This window comes from Lonchura striata, chromosome 2, assembly GCF_046129695.1.
Source record: "Lonchura striata isolate bLonStr1 chromosome 2, bLonStr1.mat, whole genome shotgun sequence".
NCBI classification, from domain to species: Eukaryota; Metazoa; Chordata; class Aves; order Passeriformes; family Estrildidae; genus Lonchura; species Lonchura striata.
The window spans coordinates 43999421-44019744 of record NC_134604.1 but is presented as its reverse complement, the minus strand read 5'-3'; the positions used below and the strand labels follow the sequence as shown (position 1 = coordinate 44019744).

Here is a 20324-nt window from a genome sequence, read left to right as displayed (position 1 = left end):
CACAACCTCTCTGGGCAGTCCAATCCAATGCTTAATCACCCTTTCTGTGGAATAAAAAAAAAAAAAAAAAAAAAAGGTCTTCCTGATGTCCAGCCTGCATCTGTCCTGGCACAATGTTAGGCTATGTCCCCTTGTCCTGTCACTTGTTACCTGGAAGAAGAGGCTGACCCCACCCCGCTGCCCCTCTCTGGACACGCTCCAGCCCCTCAATGTCTTTCTTGCAGTGAGGGGCCCAGAACTGAGCCCAGGGTTGGAGGTGTGGCCTCAGCAGTGCTGAGTGCAGGGGGACGGTCACTGCCCTGCTCCTGCTGGCACAGCAGTGCTGATCAGGCCAGGGTGCCATCGGCCTCCTTGGACACCTGGGCACACCCTGGGGCACGTTCAGCCAGTGGTCTAATGAGAAGAGTAATTATGCATTTGAAATTGTAAAAGAATTAAAAGTACTCCATATTTTTTCTGACGTGTCTGTAATGTGGGACACATACATTGCACATTGTTGTAGTATGAATGAAAAATTGCATTGGCTTTCTTTTAGTGAACCTTATTAATTTTACAGACATTCTGCTATTTACTCAATAATTTGCCAACTACAAGTTGGTGCTGATTAGACATGTATAAAAGAAGAATATTTGTTCTTATATGCTGTAAATGTCTATGTCTATGGGTTCTCAAAGGCATTTGACAGCCAGATGAAGCAATCCCTGTGGTATTTAGCTTTTGCCAAGGCTGTGTCTGGATCAAGAGAAATTAAATGAGAATAATTAACTGGGGACTGAATGACTTGTTTGCTCACCAGACTCACCTCCAGAATCTGCATCATCTTGAATCTTCTGCTGTCCATTTCTATTTAGTTCAAGACAACTTATGATGATGTTTGGTAGTTTTCCAGCTGGTTTCTCTATTCAGTTCTCTGTACTTCATATAATGAATCCCAGAGTTGCAGTACGCATACTACTGATATCCTTAGTAACTGGATTGGGCAGGTATGAGGTTTACTTTCACAAGCTTTAAAGGTTGTATCTAATCAGACTAGCCAACACTATCTGGGTTTACTCAAAGCTCTGCTTCATCTGAATAAAATAATACTTGAAGAACCTAATGGCATTTTCCCCTGAGTTATGAACTTCACTATCTTGATGTTGGAGGAAAATGTCTTTCACATTCTTGAAAAGAGTTGCTTTGGTACACAAGTACATTTAGTTATGATGTCCTCACCTCAGGAATAGTCACTGAGGTAGAGAATCTTCCTTTCCATTTCAGGATAACTATATTATGTAATAAAAACACTCAGAAGCACTGTCAAATGCTACCACTAAGTTGCATTGGGAAGTGCTACTTTAAACTTCAAGAAAAAGAGGAAACTGAAGACTGAAAAGGTGTCATTTTTGTCATGTTGTAAACCTCTTCCCTAGTGCTGAATAAAATGCAAAATGCCTCCAAGCAAGTTGCTTGCCCTACAGCTGAAGTGCTGCACATGGAACCAGTTGACACTTTGGTATTTTTGCAGTTTAGAACTTATAAATATGTATTTGCATTTTCTGTGCTAAACTATGTGGCTCTTACCCAGTTGTCACTGTCACTTCATCAACCAGGAAGCCAGTGGTAGTTTACTTCACTGAGGACTGTATGAAATGATCTACGAGAAGGAAGTAAATTTAGTGGAAACTGGAGCACATGAACAATGTTACACAGAGTACCCTGTGCTAGGGATGATGTTTAGCACCAAAGGGCACTTTCCAGACCCCTTAGTTCCTGAGTCCCTTCAATAGTGGGAGCTTGGCCTGCAGGCCAGCAAGGGCTTGTGCAGCAGGTCTCAAAGAACCTGTGAAAATGGGGATTTGTTCAGAAGGAGGAACAAAAAAGGCAGTGACTGTTTCGCCTCCCTACACTCATCAGATACTGATGAATATTGTTAATCACTTGAGGAGGAAACGCAGATAAGTACAACAGATCTGAAGGTTCATGTGTGAATTACTTGCATGCCTGATTCATGTCCTAGGTCTGCCAAGGGAATCACCAGGACTGCAAAAGGAAAGTCTGTGCATCCCAAGTGTAATACTTCCCATGGCAACAGAAGGTAGTATGGTACACTCTGGCTTTACTACACATCCTTTCAAGCCACAGGCTTCAATCATTCGACTTCATATCTATTTCTATAAAAAAAAAAGCAAAAAAAAAGACACTATGCGAGTCAAGGGAAACAAGGATGATACACTGAAAGCAATGTCCTGGCAAAGGTTGTTATGCCCCAGTTAAAAGCAGCATGCTCGGCCCTAGACCTGTGCCCCATCTGTGAGCAGACACTGGCTTTTGCTGCCTGAGGTCATGCTCAAAAGCTCCTTCATACCTGTGGATATGTCCCTAGTTTTTTCAGTGAGTCCTTGTTTAGGCTGCATTCAGACATTTAAAAGGATACGGTTGTAAAACATGTCATAATACAGTGAAAAGGTAGAGTAAAAACTATTTAAAAATCATTGCCTTTTAAAGTAAGTCTTGTTTGAACAAAGGGAAAGTAATGACAAGCTGTCTTCATTGATGGTAGGACGAACCATTTCAGCTCAGATCACATTTCTTTGGAACATTTTTGCTGAGGAGAACTTTATGGGATTATCACTATTGGAATGAATTTTGAAAGGTGTCTTTAAACTGACAGCATGGGTAGGGAACGTTGGGAAGGAGACACCTTGTGTGTCATCTGGGATCGAAGCTCCTCTGCTTTGGGTCCTCTAGACCAGTCCTTTCTCCCCTTGCCAGGGCTGTAGCGTGGAAAGGAATTTAGTTTCTTTGCTGTTTTGGACATGACCCACAGTGTTAACGGGAGCAGTGCTTGCAGAAAGACAGCTTCTGATTCTGAAAGCAGATGACCTGCATCCTCTCTCCTCAGTTTTTAAAAAGATTTATTTCTTAAGCTTCAGGTTCCCTAATGTCATTTTAAAAGTTGGCTGGCGGGGAGGCTGGCAGCGGGCGGGTACCGGCTTCCCCGGCCGCTGGAGCTGCCAGGGAGCTGTCCAGCATCGCGGCGGCACTGGAGGCGGCGGCGGCGGGGCCGGGGCGGCTGCCACGGGAGGGCCCCGGGATCGTCCCCATTCCCGGCGCTGGCACCGCCGCTCCCCGCGGAGCCGTGCGCGGGTGCCGGGCCACCTCCCCGCTTCCCTCAGCGCGGCTCCAGAGTGCCAAAGCGCAGAGCTCGGCGGGCGGGAGCGCGGGCTGCGCGCCGGCCCTGCCCTCGGCCCGCCCCGCCGGGCTGGGGGCATCGCCGCGGCGCGGGGCAGCGGGGCCGGCGGGGCCGGGGCCGGCGGGGCCGGGCGCGACAGGCGGCGAGCGGGGCGGGGGAGGCGGGAGGAGGAGGAGGGGGAAAGGGCTCGGAACAACACGTGATCCCCGCGGAGCAGCGAGGGAGCCGGGGGAGGGGAGAGCGGGGCGGGCGGCCGAGGCAGAGGAGGGCAGCAGCCGCCGCGGTTGCCGCCGCCGCCGCTTTAAAGGCTCCCGGCGAGCGCGGCGCGGCACCGCGCTCCCGGCCCGGCGCGGAGAGCCGCGGAGCGGGCAGCGCCGCGCTCTGCGCCGGCCCCGGCGCGGCGGCTCCGGTGCTGCCTCCCGCCCGCCCAGGGGCACTCGCGGCCATGCGAGGCGGCCGCCCCCGCGCCCGCCCAGCTCGGCGCTGCCCGCCGCGGCTGCCCGCCGCCCCGCGCTGAGCTCGCCGCCGCCCCAGCCCGGCCCGCGGCACCATGTCCCGCCGCAAGATCTCGTCAGAGTCCTTCAGCTCGCTGGGCTCGGACTGCCCCGAGACGAGCCCCGAGGAGGAGGGCGAGTGTCCCCTGTCCCGCCTGTGCTGGAACGGCAGCCGCAGCCCCCCCGGCCCCGCTGACATCCCCTTCGCCGCCGCCGCCGCGGCCAGCGCCGGGGCGCGCCGCGCTCCGCGCCGCCGGCGGGTCAACCTGGACTCGCTGGGCGAGAGCATCCGCCGCCTGACGGCCCCCGCGGTGAGTGCCCGCGCCGGCCCCCGCCCCGGCACAGCAGCCCCGGCTGCCCCGCGGGCTCCGTCCCTGCCGGGAAAAAAGCGGCCGTGCCCGCTCTCCGCTCCCTGGTGGACCCGCCGGGTCGCTGGAGCCCGCTGCCTCTCCGCGCCCGCTCCGGCTGCCGGCTGCCAGCCCCGCAGACTGCGGGAGTGCAGCTCCCGGCAGCCCGCTGCTGGAAATCGGGTCGGGAGTCACGCTTAGGCGCAGCTGCCGCTTTGGCTGGGTTTATAATTTCTGCCGAGTCCCTTTCTGAATGAAAACGAAGCAATAAAGTGCTTATCACTGGTAGTAGCAACATTTTTATTTTTTAATATAAAAAGTTACATCTGTGTGATGCATGGTGTGCACATCGTTCCTGAACAATGAGGGGATGTGAACTTTTACATTTGTAGGGCTTCTCTGTGCTGAATAGGGTAAAACAGAACAAAGTTCTGGCTATGCGCTCGGAAATATTTCAGCAACAGATTTCCCTGTGCCTCGTGGATGTGCAGACATTACTGACAGATCAGTTTCTTCAAAGCAGACTTTGAAATCCACTACTTAATGATTGCTTGGATAGCTGCATCTGTAGTTGAGTCAGGGACCCATTGTCTGTATGCTGTTAACAGCAGGAGCGAAGTTAGGTAGAGCCTGTAACATATGCTGGTATAATTTTGTAAGACTGAAACCAGTGATTCAGGAGCTCTTGTAGATTAGTGTGAAAAAGAAGGTTTTTCTCCTGCCTTTTTGTTTTGCTTGTGCTATGCTCCTGTACATATGTCTATGATCACTGCTAAAATTTTCTCCTAAAGTTTCAGCTGCAACTGAATGTTTGTTTGGGGTCTGAGATAGTTTAATGTTTAAAAACATAAAACATTAATGGCAACAAGTAGTCTTAATGTGCAGGGCAACTGTATCTGTTATTGTGGCATCATATAATCTTTTTCATATTATTAGGCAGTTCTGGAAATTCCTTATGAGTCTCATCACCATCAGCTCTCAGTTTGCATTTGTTTTAATAGACTCTTTTCTGTTTGGAGTTTAAACACTGGACAGGAGTAGACAGGGTGTTTAATGCGAGAAGTTTTAGTGCATTAAATAGCTAATAGTCATCCAGTAGCAGTTAAGACTTTTCTTTCACATTGATTTTTTTCCTCTCCACTGGGAATCTGGTCTTGTAATGCTGTTATTAATAGATGATATTTCAGGTGACCTGTCTTGTTTTAGTATATTAAAAAAAAGAGAAGCTATTTAATTTGATAGTAATGCAATGATATAATTAGAGCATTTGTTACCCCAACTATATGAAGTATTCAGAAGTAGTTCAGCACAGTATTTTGAAATAACCTTAGTATTTGTGTTTTCTAAGCTTTGCCTGTTACCTCCTGTATTGTGCTGCTATAAGAGACAATTACAGTTTTACATATAAATTGATGAATTTGTTTTCAAAATAAACATATTCCTTGAATTAAGACATGAATAAAATTCTGATAGATCAAGTCCTCTTTCTCCCCTGCTCACAGAGAAATTTTATTTAAGAATGCAAAAATTTTGTCTAACTTGGTTTTAATGTCCCAAACAACAGCTTTCATGATTTCCCTGGGAGGTAATTATAGCTATCCTTGTTGCTAAAAAAAAAATAGGTTATTTAAAAATTATAATATGATACACATTACTTAAAATTTCCCTTTTTTTCTTTGCTTTGTAACTACAGCTTCATTCCCATCTTACGCATTTTGGCATAAATTAATGTCAGTAAGTCAAATAAGTCTTATTGTTCTAGTCTTGGTTTAAGAAAAGAACCAGGTCTCCTGCCATTTTTCACTCAGAGAAACCACTGTTAAGATGCTTTGTTATTTTGTGCTTTTCTTACTGAGCTCTGTGATACTGAATATATGCCTTCATGCAACAAGTCAAGTTACCATATGTCTAACACTTTGGATCTGATTATTTTTTCACATCTACTGATATAAATCAAGAATAACTTTAATTAGAAGTAAAAAAAAAAAAAAACCACTTTGCCTATAAAATTGATTTAATAGGATTCATTTATATTGTTTGTTAAATTAGAAGGCAAGTCTGAAGGGAGCACTGACAGATGTTCTTTCTAAAGAAGAAGCTCTAATATTTTTTTGTAGATGTAGATAGATCTTCATTCCATAATACTATAGATAGGGGTCTCTGTTAAATATATAAACATATTTATGTGCATACAGATGTATATACTAGATATCTAGCCTGCAGGGTTTAACATTGTCTCTTCAAACATGAATGCAGCAGTTATTTTTCCTCATCCCAACTTTCAAAGTTGAAGGATGCTACAAGTTCCTGATGTTTATACTTAGCTGTAGTTTTTTGTGCTTTCCTTCAGCAATGACTAGGACTGAATACTCAGTAAAATATTGTTTTGTGTTTCCACTGAAGAAAAATTTTGTGTGTGTATTTAATACTATTGTACCATGAAAGGAGTTCTAAGTGGTAGCAGGAGCTAATGAGAGCTGCTCTGGGCACATGGAGAGCCTTGAACAGAGCAGGAAGGGGCATCCAAGGGGCAAAAGAGCATTGGACACCCAAGAGGGGTGTGCATAGGGCAGAGCAGCCAGAAGGCTGTGCAAACAGGCTTCATCTTAGGAGAGGTAGTGCAAAAATGTGTATGAAATGTATCTCCTGTGCAATTCATTCATGAATTAGTACAGCTGTATTGTCAATTGTATGAGATTCTGTAGAATGAAATTTGAGATATATTACACTAAAATATAGAGAAAATAAGTTACTACATTTTCTTATCACTTGTAATCTTGGTCTCAATTTTAGCTGAGTATGACTTTGCACAAACATTACTTTTTGTGGAACTGTGGGAAAATATAAAAAAATGAACATTGCTGTTGCAGCATTAAATCCTCCCCATTCTCCTTGCTCCCAGACAACAGCTTCTAGCACTTTCCAGCAGGCATGATATTCTACTTTTTCTCTTATACTGATTATTTGAGATATTTTTTCCTGCAGTAGTTATACTAGAGGATGTAGGGACCTGATCCCTCAATCAGCACAGGTTATGTTCCTGTGGGTTCGTAAATGTTCCCCGACATGCTTGGATAGGTGAAGGATTGCTGTTGTTCATCTGAAATGTACTCATTGCAAACCCTCTCTTTTCTGAGCGCCAGAACTAGAAGGATGGTAGGGCTCACCTCCCACCAAAACAGCTCTGTATTTTGGGGAAAAATGTGTGGTGATGAGACCTCCATCCACATCCCACCGTTGGCATTCGTGGGTAGGCTGTGCTGGGGAGGCAGGGTGCACTGGGCAGGGAGGCAGAGCAGCAGCAATGCAAGGAGAGGCAGCTCTTTGTCCCAGCTGCACTCAGCAGACTAAACGTGCGTGTGCTGAACATCTCATCAAGTTGCTGCCCTGCTGCCTCCCCCAGAACCAGTTTGCTGCGCAGCCAAGTGCTTTGACATCAGAAGGGTGGAGGCGCAGCCTGGCGCCCTGCCCGTGGGGCCGGGGAGCTGTGCTCAGCACCTGAGTGTGAAGATGATGGTTGGTGGCACCAAACTCTGCTGCCCAGTGCAATAAACCCCAGGCTTGGCACGCAGCTCTCGTGGCTCCATTGGCTCACGAGCTCCTGGCACCAGTGCTCCCTGCATATTGCCCCATGACTGTCCCTGCCCTCTCACAGCCTTTGATCCCTGTGATGTTCCCACAAGGCTGAGTGATTGTGAAGGCAGCTCCTATCCATTCTAACATGTTCCTAAATCATGTTCCTGACAGAACACAGATGTCCCTCTGTCCTCCTTCATCTGAACCACTGTTGAATGGTCTTTGGTTATGCAGAGAAATCTGGAGCCAGATTCAGCTGCTCTCAAAACAAACAGTTGCCCTTGTCACCAGGCTGGGTTCAGTTTATTGGAGATAAATAATAAAATGTTGGGAACTTTATAGGGACATTGATTTATGACCTTGTTTTTAAGAAATAACTCGGTAATTATATGCGCATCACAAGCAAATTTAATGATACATTCTCTTTTTGATTCCAGCATTGCTATTGTGTTTCATTTTAAAGAATTATCTTTACACCCACAAAGACATAAATTTTGATTAATTAAAAGTAGAGAATATGATACTATATGCTATTCATTATCAAAATAATATTTTCTGCCATTAAGGGCTGTTCTATAGGAGTATGGTATCCTGGCATCAGCTGACATAGCTTGATTCTTTAAAAGTTTAGTTTAGTATGTTACTGAATTTTAGTTCCTTGCAGCAATTTTCACATTTGCTCCAGTTCTATCTTGACTTGTATCCAATACTGAGCTGAAAATAGAATCAAAATCAGAAAAACATAATTTGTCACTGATTTGAAAAGTCAAATTCTCTGCTCCCATCTAAGAGGCACAGGCTATCCCTAAAGGAGCTGAGAGTGACTGGGTATGCGTTCAGAGTAGTCTGTGTACCCCTAAGCACTGCACTGATCTTTCTGAAACACAAATTACAGCATAACACAGCATTAAAGTGACTAACACTTCCATTTGATTTTATTTTCTGAAAGGCTAATGTAATGCATCGCTTACAAAACTGTTACGTGAAAATCACTTCTGTTATACCTTTCTGTTCATTTAGAATTATTTCTGCTATTCTTTACAGGCCCAGTTCAAAACACATTAATCTAAGAACACTTCTTCCCCTGTGTTATTTAGGAAGCTGCTACTGGCTGCCGCCAAATAGTTTGAATTTAAGAACTGTCTTTTTGAATACAGCCCTTTCCCTGCCAGTAGAAGAAAAGTGAATGTAAAGGCAGTCATTTATGTTAGTGTGTAGGCTCTGACTTATGTCACAGAACTACTGTAACTTCAAATTGCTTAATTGCAAGTGAATCCTCCAGCGAGCGGAGGTGGGGTTTTGGCAGAGAAGCTGCAGTGTAGCAGCTTATATCAAACATGGCTCCATCATAAACCTCTACCACTTAGTGTCCATGAATACTACTCCTTTTACTAGCTTTTCACTTCTACTCCCTTAACAAGCTGCTGCCACTAGAAGAGAGGTAGCAAATTGGTTTTTGCATAAGATTTTGTAAAAAATTTGCACAACTATTCTGAGCTCCTAATGATTTACATTAACACATTGTGTATAGCTAAGCTCTGATGTTGTAGAAATGATTTCTGCCTGTCTTTCTGAATGAAATAAGGTAACGTCAAATGAAACCCGTATCAGTGCTATAATGAGCTTATTCACTTAGTAGCCCAGGCTGGATGAGATTTTTATATGAGTAAAACCCTTCTCAAGAATGTGGGTGTGAACCATGAAAATGGTGAAGAGAGACACATTCTATGAAAAACTTCTAATTTCTCATTTTAGCAGGCAAACAGAATGATTTTTTTTTGAAAGTATAATAAACTCAGACTTTTGCCAAGTATCTTCCAACTTAACATAGACAAAAGTCAGTTATACAGAAGGTCACACAAGCAGTCTGTAGCCAATCAATCTGTTATTTCATAGCCTGAAACAAGAGCTGTGATGTCTTAAACAAGAACATTCAGGAAAATATCAATATGAGAATCACAGTGGGTTTTAATTGTTTGTCTTGTTCAGCAGTTTAACATCTGATGCAAAGAAAAATCGGCTTCAGCAAATAAAATACTAAAAAAATTATCTGCACCCAAGGACCTGCAGAATTGTATTGACCTTGATGAAATTTTACAGCACAGTTGGTTGTACTCTGATGAAATGCATAATGTTAATACAGAGGAAAGCCTTCTCTTGCCTTCTACCTCTTGTGCTAATGTTAAAGGCTGCTATGAAGTGGTTTGAGTAAAAGAAGTTATTCCATCTTGTATCCAGATTCTTTCTATGTTTTCCAACTCTCAAACTAAGTTTTAGAATGAAGTTGAAAAAAATCTGTGGTTTGTCCATAGGGTTCAAATGGATAAATACCTATGCAGAGCTGCATATGAAATTAGGTCCAATTACATTGGAGAAATCAGTTCTTCTTCTATCTCAGCAGAAAAAAATCCTTGAAAAGATCCAACCTGTAAAGCTTTTCATTTCCCATCAGTCTGCTGGAGTAGCACTGATGATTTTATGTAGTAGATATCAGTTGCATTAAAAGATGAGCAGGTAGCATTAGCAATAGATCATCTGTTATAGTCTTACCTACTGAACCCGTTCGCTCTGCAGCACAGAACAGTTTTTCTGTCCATTTCAGACCAGGCTGAAATTCAGAGATTAACAAAGTGATCACAGCTGGTGTTATAAGGGATAGCACCCTGAGATACTTATCCTTTGCTGTCAAGGAGTTAGGCTAGATGATTTAATAGGTAATTTCCATGTGTAATGTCTGTGGTTCTTCTAGCTGAAAGGCAGCTGGGGATGCAGAACTTACAATTTTTAGTTATTATTTAGCTCTGCTTTATTTCTTCACAGTGTTTGCATTGTTGCCATGAAATAGTATTGGGCAAAATTCTTAATCTCACTGCTGTTTATTAAATTAAGGCAATTCTCTGATGTGCAGCAGCATTTCTGTGTGAAGAGGACCCAGTTTGTGTGAGCTGAGGAGCAGAATGGTCTCAGGTTTGTCTGCCAGTCGCACTGACCCCGGGCACTGCACCCTCGCACAGTCCCGACTGGATCATCGTGAGCTGGTGCAGGCAGTTTGTTTTGCCTCCAGCTGTCAGTCACCCTGCCCTGGATCCCCAGACAGTCCACTCCTGGGGATTATGCATCTTCCTCGTTTGATACCAAATCTGCTGCTAGTCATGGAGGTCTGCAAGCAGGGGGTGCTTTTATCTAAAGAACAAACATCTGGAATTGGGAAGCTGGTCTTCATTAAGAAGATATATTTTTAGCTCAAATAGAAGCAGTTAAAAAAATAGGTGCACCTTAAAATGCTCAGAATCTAGAGAGCAGAACTATATTTTTTCCTGATTATATTGTCAAAAGAACTATTAAATCCCTAAAGATTATTTATTTTTTAAAATTTCAGATTATTGCTTATGTTGTGACTCTGTTTCTCCATTTCTGATTTCTGTCTGTTCCCTTTCATTCCATTCTTCAGCTACTGGGAATGGGACAGGGAGAGTGCTGGCTGTGCAGGACCTACTAGGGAGTTTTCCTCCTTTCTGCATCATCAGAACATTGCTGGATGCTAAAGGAGCCTTCCTTTTCTTTTTCAGTTCTGCTTTTCCCTAGCCACAGCAATTTCAATGCTTCTCTCCACTCCTGGCACTTGGGAGTGTTGATAAATGTTTTCTTCAACTGGAGCCTTGATTCTTTGTTTACAACCTCTTTAATTCAATATTTTGCTGATCAGAAGGACAGGGAGGGAACAGTTTTTCACTGCTTACATGATCATGGGGTAAATATTAAAAATACTCAGACTGAAAATGACTGCTTTGCCATTTATCTTCTTTTGCATGGGCAAGATGCACACCTGCTCGTGTGTGCTTAGAGATCTGCAGTCACCTAAGCACAAAGACTTGACTAAAATTGTTTTTAAAATATGAAAAAGGGAATTTTTGTCATTAATGAATGATCACCAGCAGTGAACCTGATGATTAAAATCATACACATCTGTTGAGTTTGTGATTGAACACTTGAAATTTGAAGCATTTAAAACTTTCAGTGTCACAGTGCTGATATGGCTGATGTCCACAGGCTCTCCTGCTTGCAGGGGTGCTGATTCCTCTGGGAAGGACTTTACAACTCCCCAGGACACACAACTGTGGGGAGCCCCCTGACCTAATGGACATACTTCAAGAAATTTTGGTAGAAGCAAAGTGGTTTCTAGCAGAGCATGTTAAGCTCTTCAGTGCTTCAACTTCCATGTTTAAAATTTTAAGCACTCAAGTTTTTAACAGCATGACTGCTGAAGCCCTTCTGAAGCTCAGCTAGGAGCCACTTAGCTTTTCCAAGGGAAAAAAAATCTTTGAAACTTTGTTAGGCTTAAGGAGAAGCTGTCTATGTACCTGGCTGCACTCTTGGCAGTGCTCTCTACAACCCTTTTCTTCCCTGATTCCATCTGAGTATCTTAGGATGCAAAAGGAATGGCATGGAGAATTTGAAACTGCATTTATGTAAATTTAGACTGAGTCATCTGGGATACTGTGTGCAGTTCTGTCACCTCAGTGTGGGGTTTGTCTGTCCTTACCTAAACATTTTAAGATGTCGAAGTCTGTAGCAATCAATCAATGTCTCTTCTAGACAAAAGAAAGAAATGGGTATTTATAAAGACTGAGTCCTCAGGCACGTATTAGATGCCAACCAGAGGATGAAATGAATCACTGTGGGTGCCTGCAGTTGGGCAGATGAGCCCTACTGTTTATTTCCAAAGGTATTGCAATCAAATGAAAGACATTTCAGAGGCAACTGAAAATGGCTAGAGAATAGACTAAAATCTCAGTCCTCTGAGAAGATTGGAAAGTTTATGTTTGATTGCCTTAGGAAAGACATTTGTAAGAAGGGATGCAGTAAGAAGGGATGCAGTTAAAGTGTAAGTTTTTTCCCCTTTACCTTGAATACCAAAGCAATGAAGCTGCGAGAAAACTGAACTCAGAAAAAAGCCACACAGTTAAAACTAGAATCCTTTTCCAAAAGAAGTAGTCTGAGTTTAAAAGCCCAAGAATATTTCAAGTTCATTTAGACAAATGTCTTCATAAAGATTTTCTCCAGTTAGTCATAGAAGGAGTTTTTGAAGAACTATTACTCCTCTATCTTCAGGACTTGAACCAGTTTTGTACTACTGGAAAGCAGGATGAGATCTAGCAGGAAGGGCACATTTCTCTAGGAGTGCATCGTGTAAACAGTGGTGGCTGGCAGAGTGACAGTGGGTGTCACGGCAGGGCTGCCACTGCCAGGATTGCTGCCTGGTGGTGCCAAAGGCTGGGCACTCTGGTCAGACAGCAATGAGGTACCAGGGGGAAGAGCTGTTGTAGATAGTGAGGGAGGATGGACAGATCTTTCCAGAGGCCCTGCAGAGTCAAGAACCTGAGCTCCATGTTGAAGAAGAGAAAAATAGAGCTGAGCTTTGAGAGCCAGGGTTAGAAACTTTCCAGGTGGAGAAGGCTGGAGGTTGGTTACTGCTGACAGCATAACTAAGGCCCCTGTTCCACCTGTGATTCATCAGGTACAGAGAAGGTAAAATGCCCTGTGAAGAGGTGGGAGAGATGACCTCCCTCCCTTCAGATGGGGCAGCAGATCCAGCAGAGCCTCAGCCCTTAGGAGGTTCCAGAAGAGGAGGTGGCAGGTATCAGAAGCCGTCTCCTGAGGAGATGGAAGCCTCATGTGCCAGCCTGCCGTGCTGTCGCGGGTGGTTTGCCGCTTGCCGAGGGCAGGCACAGGAGCGCTGCAAGGAGGCTGCCAAAGCTCCTTTGTCTCCTGGGCTGTGACCGCTGCTGCTCATCCGTGTGGGCACCCGTGATGCAGCCAGGGGAGACCTCAGGAGTGACTGCACGGCTCCGAGTGCAAGGGTGAAGGGTGCAGGTGCCCAGCGGGTACCTCAGTCCCGCTGGTGCAGGGGGAAGGCTCTGGCTGGTGCAGGCACATCTCGGAGCCAGTCTGTAGCTGTGATGGTGGTGCTGCTGGCAGGACTGTGATCTCCAGGGACGTGGGGTGTGCTCTGGGGAGCAAGGACTGCTGAGCAAGAATCTGACAATGTGAGCTGAGGTCATCTCTAATTGGCTGCACAACCTTGTGAAGGCGGCTTTAAAAGATGCTTACTGGGGAAGAGGGTTCATTCTCTGAAGAAAAGGGTGAGCAGAAAGAAGCAGTCTACAGCTAAACTGAGCAGGGTGTGTAGGGAAGATGGAGCTAGGCTTTCCATGGAGGTACAGAGTGGAAGAAGGATGAGAGACAAAAAAAATGAAAGATGGGAGTTTAAAATCAGAATTATGGAAACAAATGAGATGTCATGAGGGTGTTCAGATGCTGGCACAGGTTCCCATAGAGGTCCATCCATGGAGAAACTTAAAGCTTGTTTGAAGAATGACCCAAGCATCCAGTTTTAACTCAATTTACTGTGAGTAGGATGTTGGTCTAGGAGACTTCTAGAGGTTCTTTCAAACCTGAATGACTCATTGATTCAGTAATTTTTTACAAATTATTCTGACACATTAGGGTTGGCCATGGCCTGATGTCTGAATTCAGTTATTTCAGGGAAGTCCTCTATTCTCTGCCATGCAAGAGATCAGTATGAGTATCTCCAGTGGTCCCTTATACTTTACATATAATCATGTCATATGGAGCTTAGATATGACCTGGTATGGCAATCCTTGGATTAATTTACAGTTATGAATAAGAAGAATTTGTTTTACTTTGATTTGTCCTTAGGCACGTGAACAGATGTGACTACTTCTCTTGTGCTGCATACAAATATTCGTCAATCATCATAATCAAAAGGAATTCTTGACATTACATTGTTTAGGTAATAGTCCCTGGCTTATATTTACATTAAATCCTATAATTTTAAGTAGTCATGAAACTTTACAATCTCTTCAGTAAATAAGTGGCACTGAGCACCTAAATGGCATTACAGTGGAGGAGGTGTATGGTTAAAGGCTTTTACCTCCTTGAGTGGTAGAGCTCTGCTTCTGGGAGAGGTCATGTGTGCCATGCTTCTAGGAGAAGGTTTAGCTATTTTGTCTCCATCCACTCTTGCTACTGGATACAGAAAAGAGGTGGAAATGTTTTCCTGCTCATTCTCTGTCTCATGGGCAATGAATTATCAGTAGTGGAAGAAGCAGTGCACCAAATTGCCCTTGTGGGCAGCTGTAAACAGGTGTCATATCTCTTCTCACTGTTTTGTTTAGACATGACCCTGGTTACAGAATTACATTTGTAGCAAAATGACATTCACCAGTGATGAAATACAACAAACTGAGAAGGTGAGCATAGTGACTCTCTAACGATGCACAGCAACATGCCATAATAATTCTTGTCAGAGATGAAGAAAGACTTTGTGACTCCTTTCATCAGTTTTCATTCTGGCTTTGAGCGCATTATATTGAGCTCTGTTTATGATGCATGTTTTAATAGTAAATCCTATTTTTGTCTGTACTTAATTTCTAAGATTCGGTAGGAGTTGCCAGTGAAAAATGGTGTGAGTTCATGGGATTGTTTAGAACTGTGTGACAACAGCTAGGCAACTGATTTAGCTTTCAGGAGAGAAAGTTAACGTGGGATTTTTTTTTTTTTCCATTCAGCACTGTAGGAAAAGGGGCATTTACCACTGAAATAAGTTCAGGACTAGGAGATTGCTTGTATTGTCAGATCTTGAGGTAGTCAAAATGATTTTTCCCTCGTTAAGGAGCGTATATGTTCCAGGCATGAGAAGGACAGAGACAATCTGTGGATGATTGCTCAGGTGTTTTAAGTTACAAAACTTCTAGAGAAGTCAAAAAGCTGTTTTTCTTCCTCTCTGCTGTGATACCAAGCATTGCTGCATTTCATATGCTTGCTGTAAAGGCACTTTGGGACAACTAGAATGGAGCTTTAATTTAGCAATCAAACATTTCTATTATTCCCTATTTCATGTCAGAGGAGTCGCTGGTGGAATACTGATTCTGTGTGTAGGGACTGGGGCTGAGGGGAATGCTGTATGGAGATGGGAAGTGGCAGCTCTCACTTCTTTGCTTGAATCTATTCTGCTTTGCTTTGTTGCTGCTGTGAGAAAACACATCTCTTCTATATGTCAAGAATGGATTTTTTTTTGCCTGCTGAGCACAGGAAGGCTTCTGAGTCTTGGTGAGAACATGCCATCAAATATATTTGCAGCCCATTAGGCCTAAAGATTTCAACACCTGCTGTAGCAGTGAGAAGGAGATGGTTTTTTTGATATGTGATGATTTCACTCATATGATGCTTTCATTGTGTTTTACAAGAGAACATGCAACTTGTTAAAGCCTTTTGGCACAGGTAGCTTAGTTCCCACAGTGAAGTGATTACCTGATAGAGAGTTAGCAAGAAAAACATCTTTCAAGGTTTGCATCTATGCTGAGCTTTTTTTTTTCATTCATAGGATCATAGAAAAGTTGGGTTGGAAGGGACCTTTAGAGGTCTTCTAGTCCAGCCTCTTTGGAATGAACAGGGGTATCTTCAGCTAAATCAGGTTGCCTGCAGAGAGCCCCATCCAACTCGACCTTGAATGTTTCCTGGAATGGGTCACCTACCACTTCTCTGGACAACCTGATCTGGTGTTTCACCCCTGTTGCTATAAAAATCTTTTCTCATATCTTGTCTAATTCTATCCTCTTCTAGTTTTAAACCATTGCACTTTTCCTACTGCAACAGGCCTTGCTAAAAAGTTTGTCCCCGTCTTTCCTATATGCCCTCTAATGCTATTGTTGAGTGCATGCATTTAAATTCTTTTTTTTTTCAATTTTATTATTTTTTTTTTAAATTCAAAAATGTAGATGTTTTCTTACAGTTTGGTATTAGAAAATAATTTTTTGCAGTTGTACAAACCTAGTGTAGCCTGGTATACAGTTTTTTCTTCCTGCTGTCATCAGGACAGATGACTCCCTCTGCAAACTCAAGGGCAAGTGTTTGAGCAAGGTAGAAAACTCAGCTCTTGAACTGCTGAATTTGTAGGTTGGTAAGCAAAATTTGAGACTTTCAAAGGTGATTGTGGTTTTAGAATGAAATTCCTCTAATTAAGGGGCATTTTGACTACTGTTTTCTAAAACTATTAAGTATATATTCCAAAAGGCAGGAAAAGACCAAACATCTCCAAAATTCCAGTGTGCGTTGCTGTGAGTCTGATCAAAATGTCCATATGCACTTTTGATACAGAAGAAAAACTTATAAATCTCATATGTGTATCTCTGTCTGAATTCTGGCACCAGGTCAAAATAGACAGGTGAAGAACCTCAGATTTGACACAAGATAGTAATTTTTGAGGAATAATATTGTGTCGTAAGTGACTTGGAAAGTTCAAGAGAGAAAATTACATGTATATCACATGTCCTTTATTTGTCCAAAGATCTGTCATGAATTTGTTCAAAACAATAGGGGCCAAAGCAGCAGTAATAGTAAGACAATAAACATTTATATACATAAGCATTTTGGTGAACACTGTAGTAGTGGTAATACTGCAAAAAACAATTACGTACATATATAGTTTGGTGAACCCCTATTAAAGTGAAATAGCATAGAAGAACTTGAAGCAGGTAATGATTTTCTTCTGATGAACTTGACTTTCCTGGTAATCTGAAAGATAACTGAAGAGTTATAACTTGTCAGGAAAAGAAGCCAAAATAAATTGCATCTTTATAATATTCTTTATTAGAAAATGCTCTAGGGAGCATATAGCGTTTAAAAACTCAATGCCTTTTCCTGATGATACTTGCATCACAAAATAATGGCATTTTATTGCAGACTATTTCAAATTAATTATTTTAAATTAGTGAGATAGTTGGTGGGTGATAGTTTTTGAGAACTGTTTTTGAGAGTGAAGTGTCTCCTTTGTTATGTGCACCTAGCCTTATAAGCAGTATTAATTATGCCACATTGTAAAATTCTTCCTATTTAAATGGCAAATAAGATACAAGGAATGAATAATAATATTTCATATCTGTTGTTGCAATGGGCATATGGCAGGTAGAAGATAAAGAGGAGTAAAACTGGAGAAAAATAGTTCATGGAAAGATCTGTTAATTGAACTGTGCTACAATTCCCTAATCTCACAATTTTTAAAATTATTCTTCCATAGCCTCAGACCATTCGGCAGACTCTTCAAAAGACATTGCAGTATTTTGAGCATCAAGTTATTGGGTAAGTGTTAATGTGAGGTAGTGAAAGGTGCATGGTAATGTTTTGCTCTGTGCTTTCTAATTCACAGCCTTATATGATAAGCTTTTTAATTTAAGTTTTAATTTTTTCTCTCAAATTCTTAGAGATGCTTTGGAGTAGCAATATGTAATCTGGATGTAAATGTTAAACTGCTGTGCAGTCCTGCTTCTGTACAATCCCATCAGACAATGACTGCTTAATGAACTATAATGTTTCTTATAAAAAGAGAATAATGAATCTTTCTCAGTCATAGAATATCAGGTTGGGAAGGGACCTCAAAGCTCATCTTATCCAGCCTTTCCTGACAGAAGCATGGTCTAGACAAGATGGCTCAGCACTCTGTCCAGCTGAATCTTGAAATTGCCCATCCTGGTGCAATTAATCCTTAATCCTTTGCCACCACTTCTGAAAGACATTTGTTGTCTTGGCATTTGTATAAGGAGTTGTTATAACTTTTTTTTCTGTAGTTACAGAGATGCAGAGAAGAATTTCCACAATATATCAAACAGATGCGCCTATACAGACTGCTCTGGCAATGAAGAAACTGAAGATGTCTCAGGAATTCTCCAGTGTACAGCTAATGTGCTTGGTATGTGTTTTTTCAAGGGAATTTGTTTCCTTTAATTGGAAGGAAAGTTTACTGACCAGCCTAATGCCAACAATGAAACCAGAAATATTTGCTCCAACCACAGAAATTTAGAATATAGGCAGCAACATACCAGTGCACTGTTATTACATTTGTCTCCTTTTCTACATACATATTGAATCTTTAAGATTATCCAGATGTGATTGTTAGTGGAGGCAGTGATTGTGTATTGTGCAATACCCAGTGATTTGAGAAGTTTCAAAGGTTTTTGGCAAGTGGACTTGCTTCCGTGCAGGCCTTGGGATTATCTCTAGTGTTTTTATAGAGGTTCTGCAGAACAACAGACACTTGCCATCTGTGGGCCTGGTGGATCGAGGGCCTGAGAAACAGCAGCAGGGTGTACCAGAGACATGAAACATTCTGAAAACTTAGATTTTCTTCGTCAAGAAGCATAACACTGAAATCTGACTGTGTACGATGACTGAAGATAAGTTTTAACTTTCCATGTCAGGGGAATATGGTGAGGTGATAGCCTGCTCACGTCTTCGCCATTGTATCCTACTGACTTAAAATACTTTTGGCGGATATGCACTGTGTATCTGTCTTTTCTATTGCAAACTGTTAAACAGACTTGGTGTGCTCTGTGAAACAGCAAACATGGTCTAGTTTAGAGATAACTGTATTTCACTGACATTCAAAATGTTGTTTTTTTGGTTTTTTTTTTAGCTGTCCAGTGTTTTATTCTGAAAGATGCTGGATGCTGTCAGGCATGTTACGTGTGCCTTTAACTGCTGCTAGAAAAAGGTGGCATTTAGAACAAATCAAATTCTAAATGTGTCCAGTGGAAGTTACCTTTTTTTTTTTTTTAATCTTCAAATATTTGCATTCTAGTTCTCTAAAACAAATGCTATGAGTGATAAGGCAGCATTCATGTAAAGCAAAAACTTTTAATGTTATCAGGTGCATAATAATATTATAAAAAGCCAAACTAGACATTCAGTACTTATTTCACTATGACACAAAGTATGTGTTATAAGAAACATTTATTAATGACTTTTCACTCTCAAAGTGTTTTTAAGCAGTGTGTTCAAAGTGCTTTTAAGCTTTGTGTTCATTACTATCTTGGGGAACTGTTAAAGTGGGCTTTGTTGAAAATTATGTTGCAGAGACTTTTTCTTGGACAAGTTCGCCTCTTAAAGAGAGTTCTTAGCAAAAAACCCACTTCAGTATGACCAAAACACTGAGATAATTTAAAAGCAATCCCTCTCCCTATCTGGCATAAGAACATAAGGGAATGAGCAGTAAACCCAGCTTCTTTATTTTAACTGTAGCTCCTATCATGACAGGGAAAAAATTAATGGAGGCTGTGTAATTAATTCTCACATACACAGTTGCTTTTCTTGTTGAATAAGGACAGGTAAGAGCCACCTCTGTGAGAGAGGGATGTAACCACTGGGGTGTGTACCTGGAGCAACTGGCATTACTGAGGCAGGAGGCAAGCATGAATATGACTGTGACGAAGGCTACAGAAACTGTTGAACCAAATCTGGCTCTTAGCTTATTTATATGAGCAGTAAAAGGCAGTTGCTGTCTAGGGCTGGAAGAAAATGTTTCCTTAAAGATGCTTGGAAGCATCTTCATGCTCTCTGAACTTAGATACTGCCAACATGATTCACCTCTTCCAGTCTTTTAACCACCTCTAAAAAAGTCATTTAGCATTCCTTATTCATCAGAAGAGTGCAAATGCTGAGATCATTGGTAAGCTTGGAAGACTGTGAGCAGATGCTTCATACTATGGTCCTGGTGCTTACACTGCTCACAGGGAAGTGCTGACTGCAAGCTGTTCACTCAGCTCGGTGCATGTGATTTATCATGTATGAATGCTGCAATTTTCCTCCTGTCAAGTCAGCACGAAAGTAAGTGTGTCACCATTTTCCTGCAGCACAAGGACCTGATTCTCCTTGTTG

General features: G+C 42.4%; 1 protein-coding gene across 1 annotated transcript in view; it reads left to right on the top strand.

The window, feature by feature from the left end:
- The first annotated feature begins 3692 nt into the window (after positions 1-3692).
- GUCY1A2 (guanylate cyclase 1 soluble subunit alpha 2) overlaps positions 3693-20324 on the top strand; it is a 136294-nt gene continuing 119662 nt past the window's right edge. Inside the window, exons 1-3 of the mRNA XM_021529359.2 lie at positions 3693-3980; positions 17692-17753; positions 18239-18360. Of these exons, the coding sequence (XP_021385034.1) occupies positions 3726-3980; positions 17692-17753; positions 18239-18360 (439 nt within the window). The 5' untranslated portion in view covers positions 3693-3725. The remainder of the gene's footprint in view (positions 3981-17691; positions 17754-18238; positions 18361-20324) is intronic.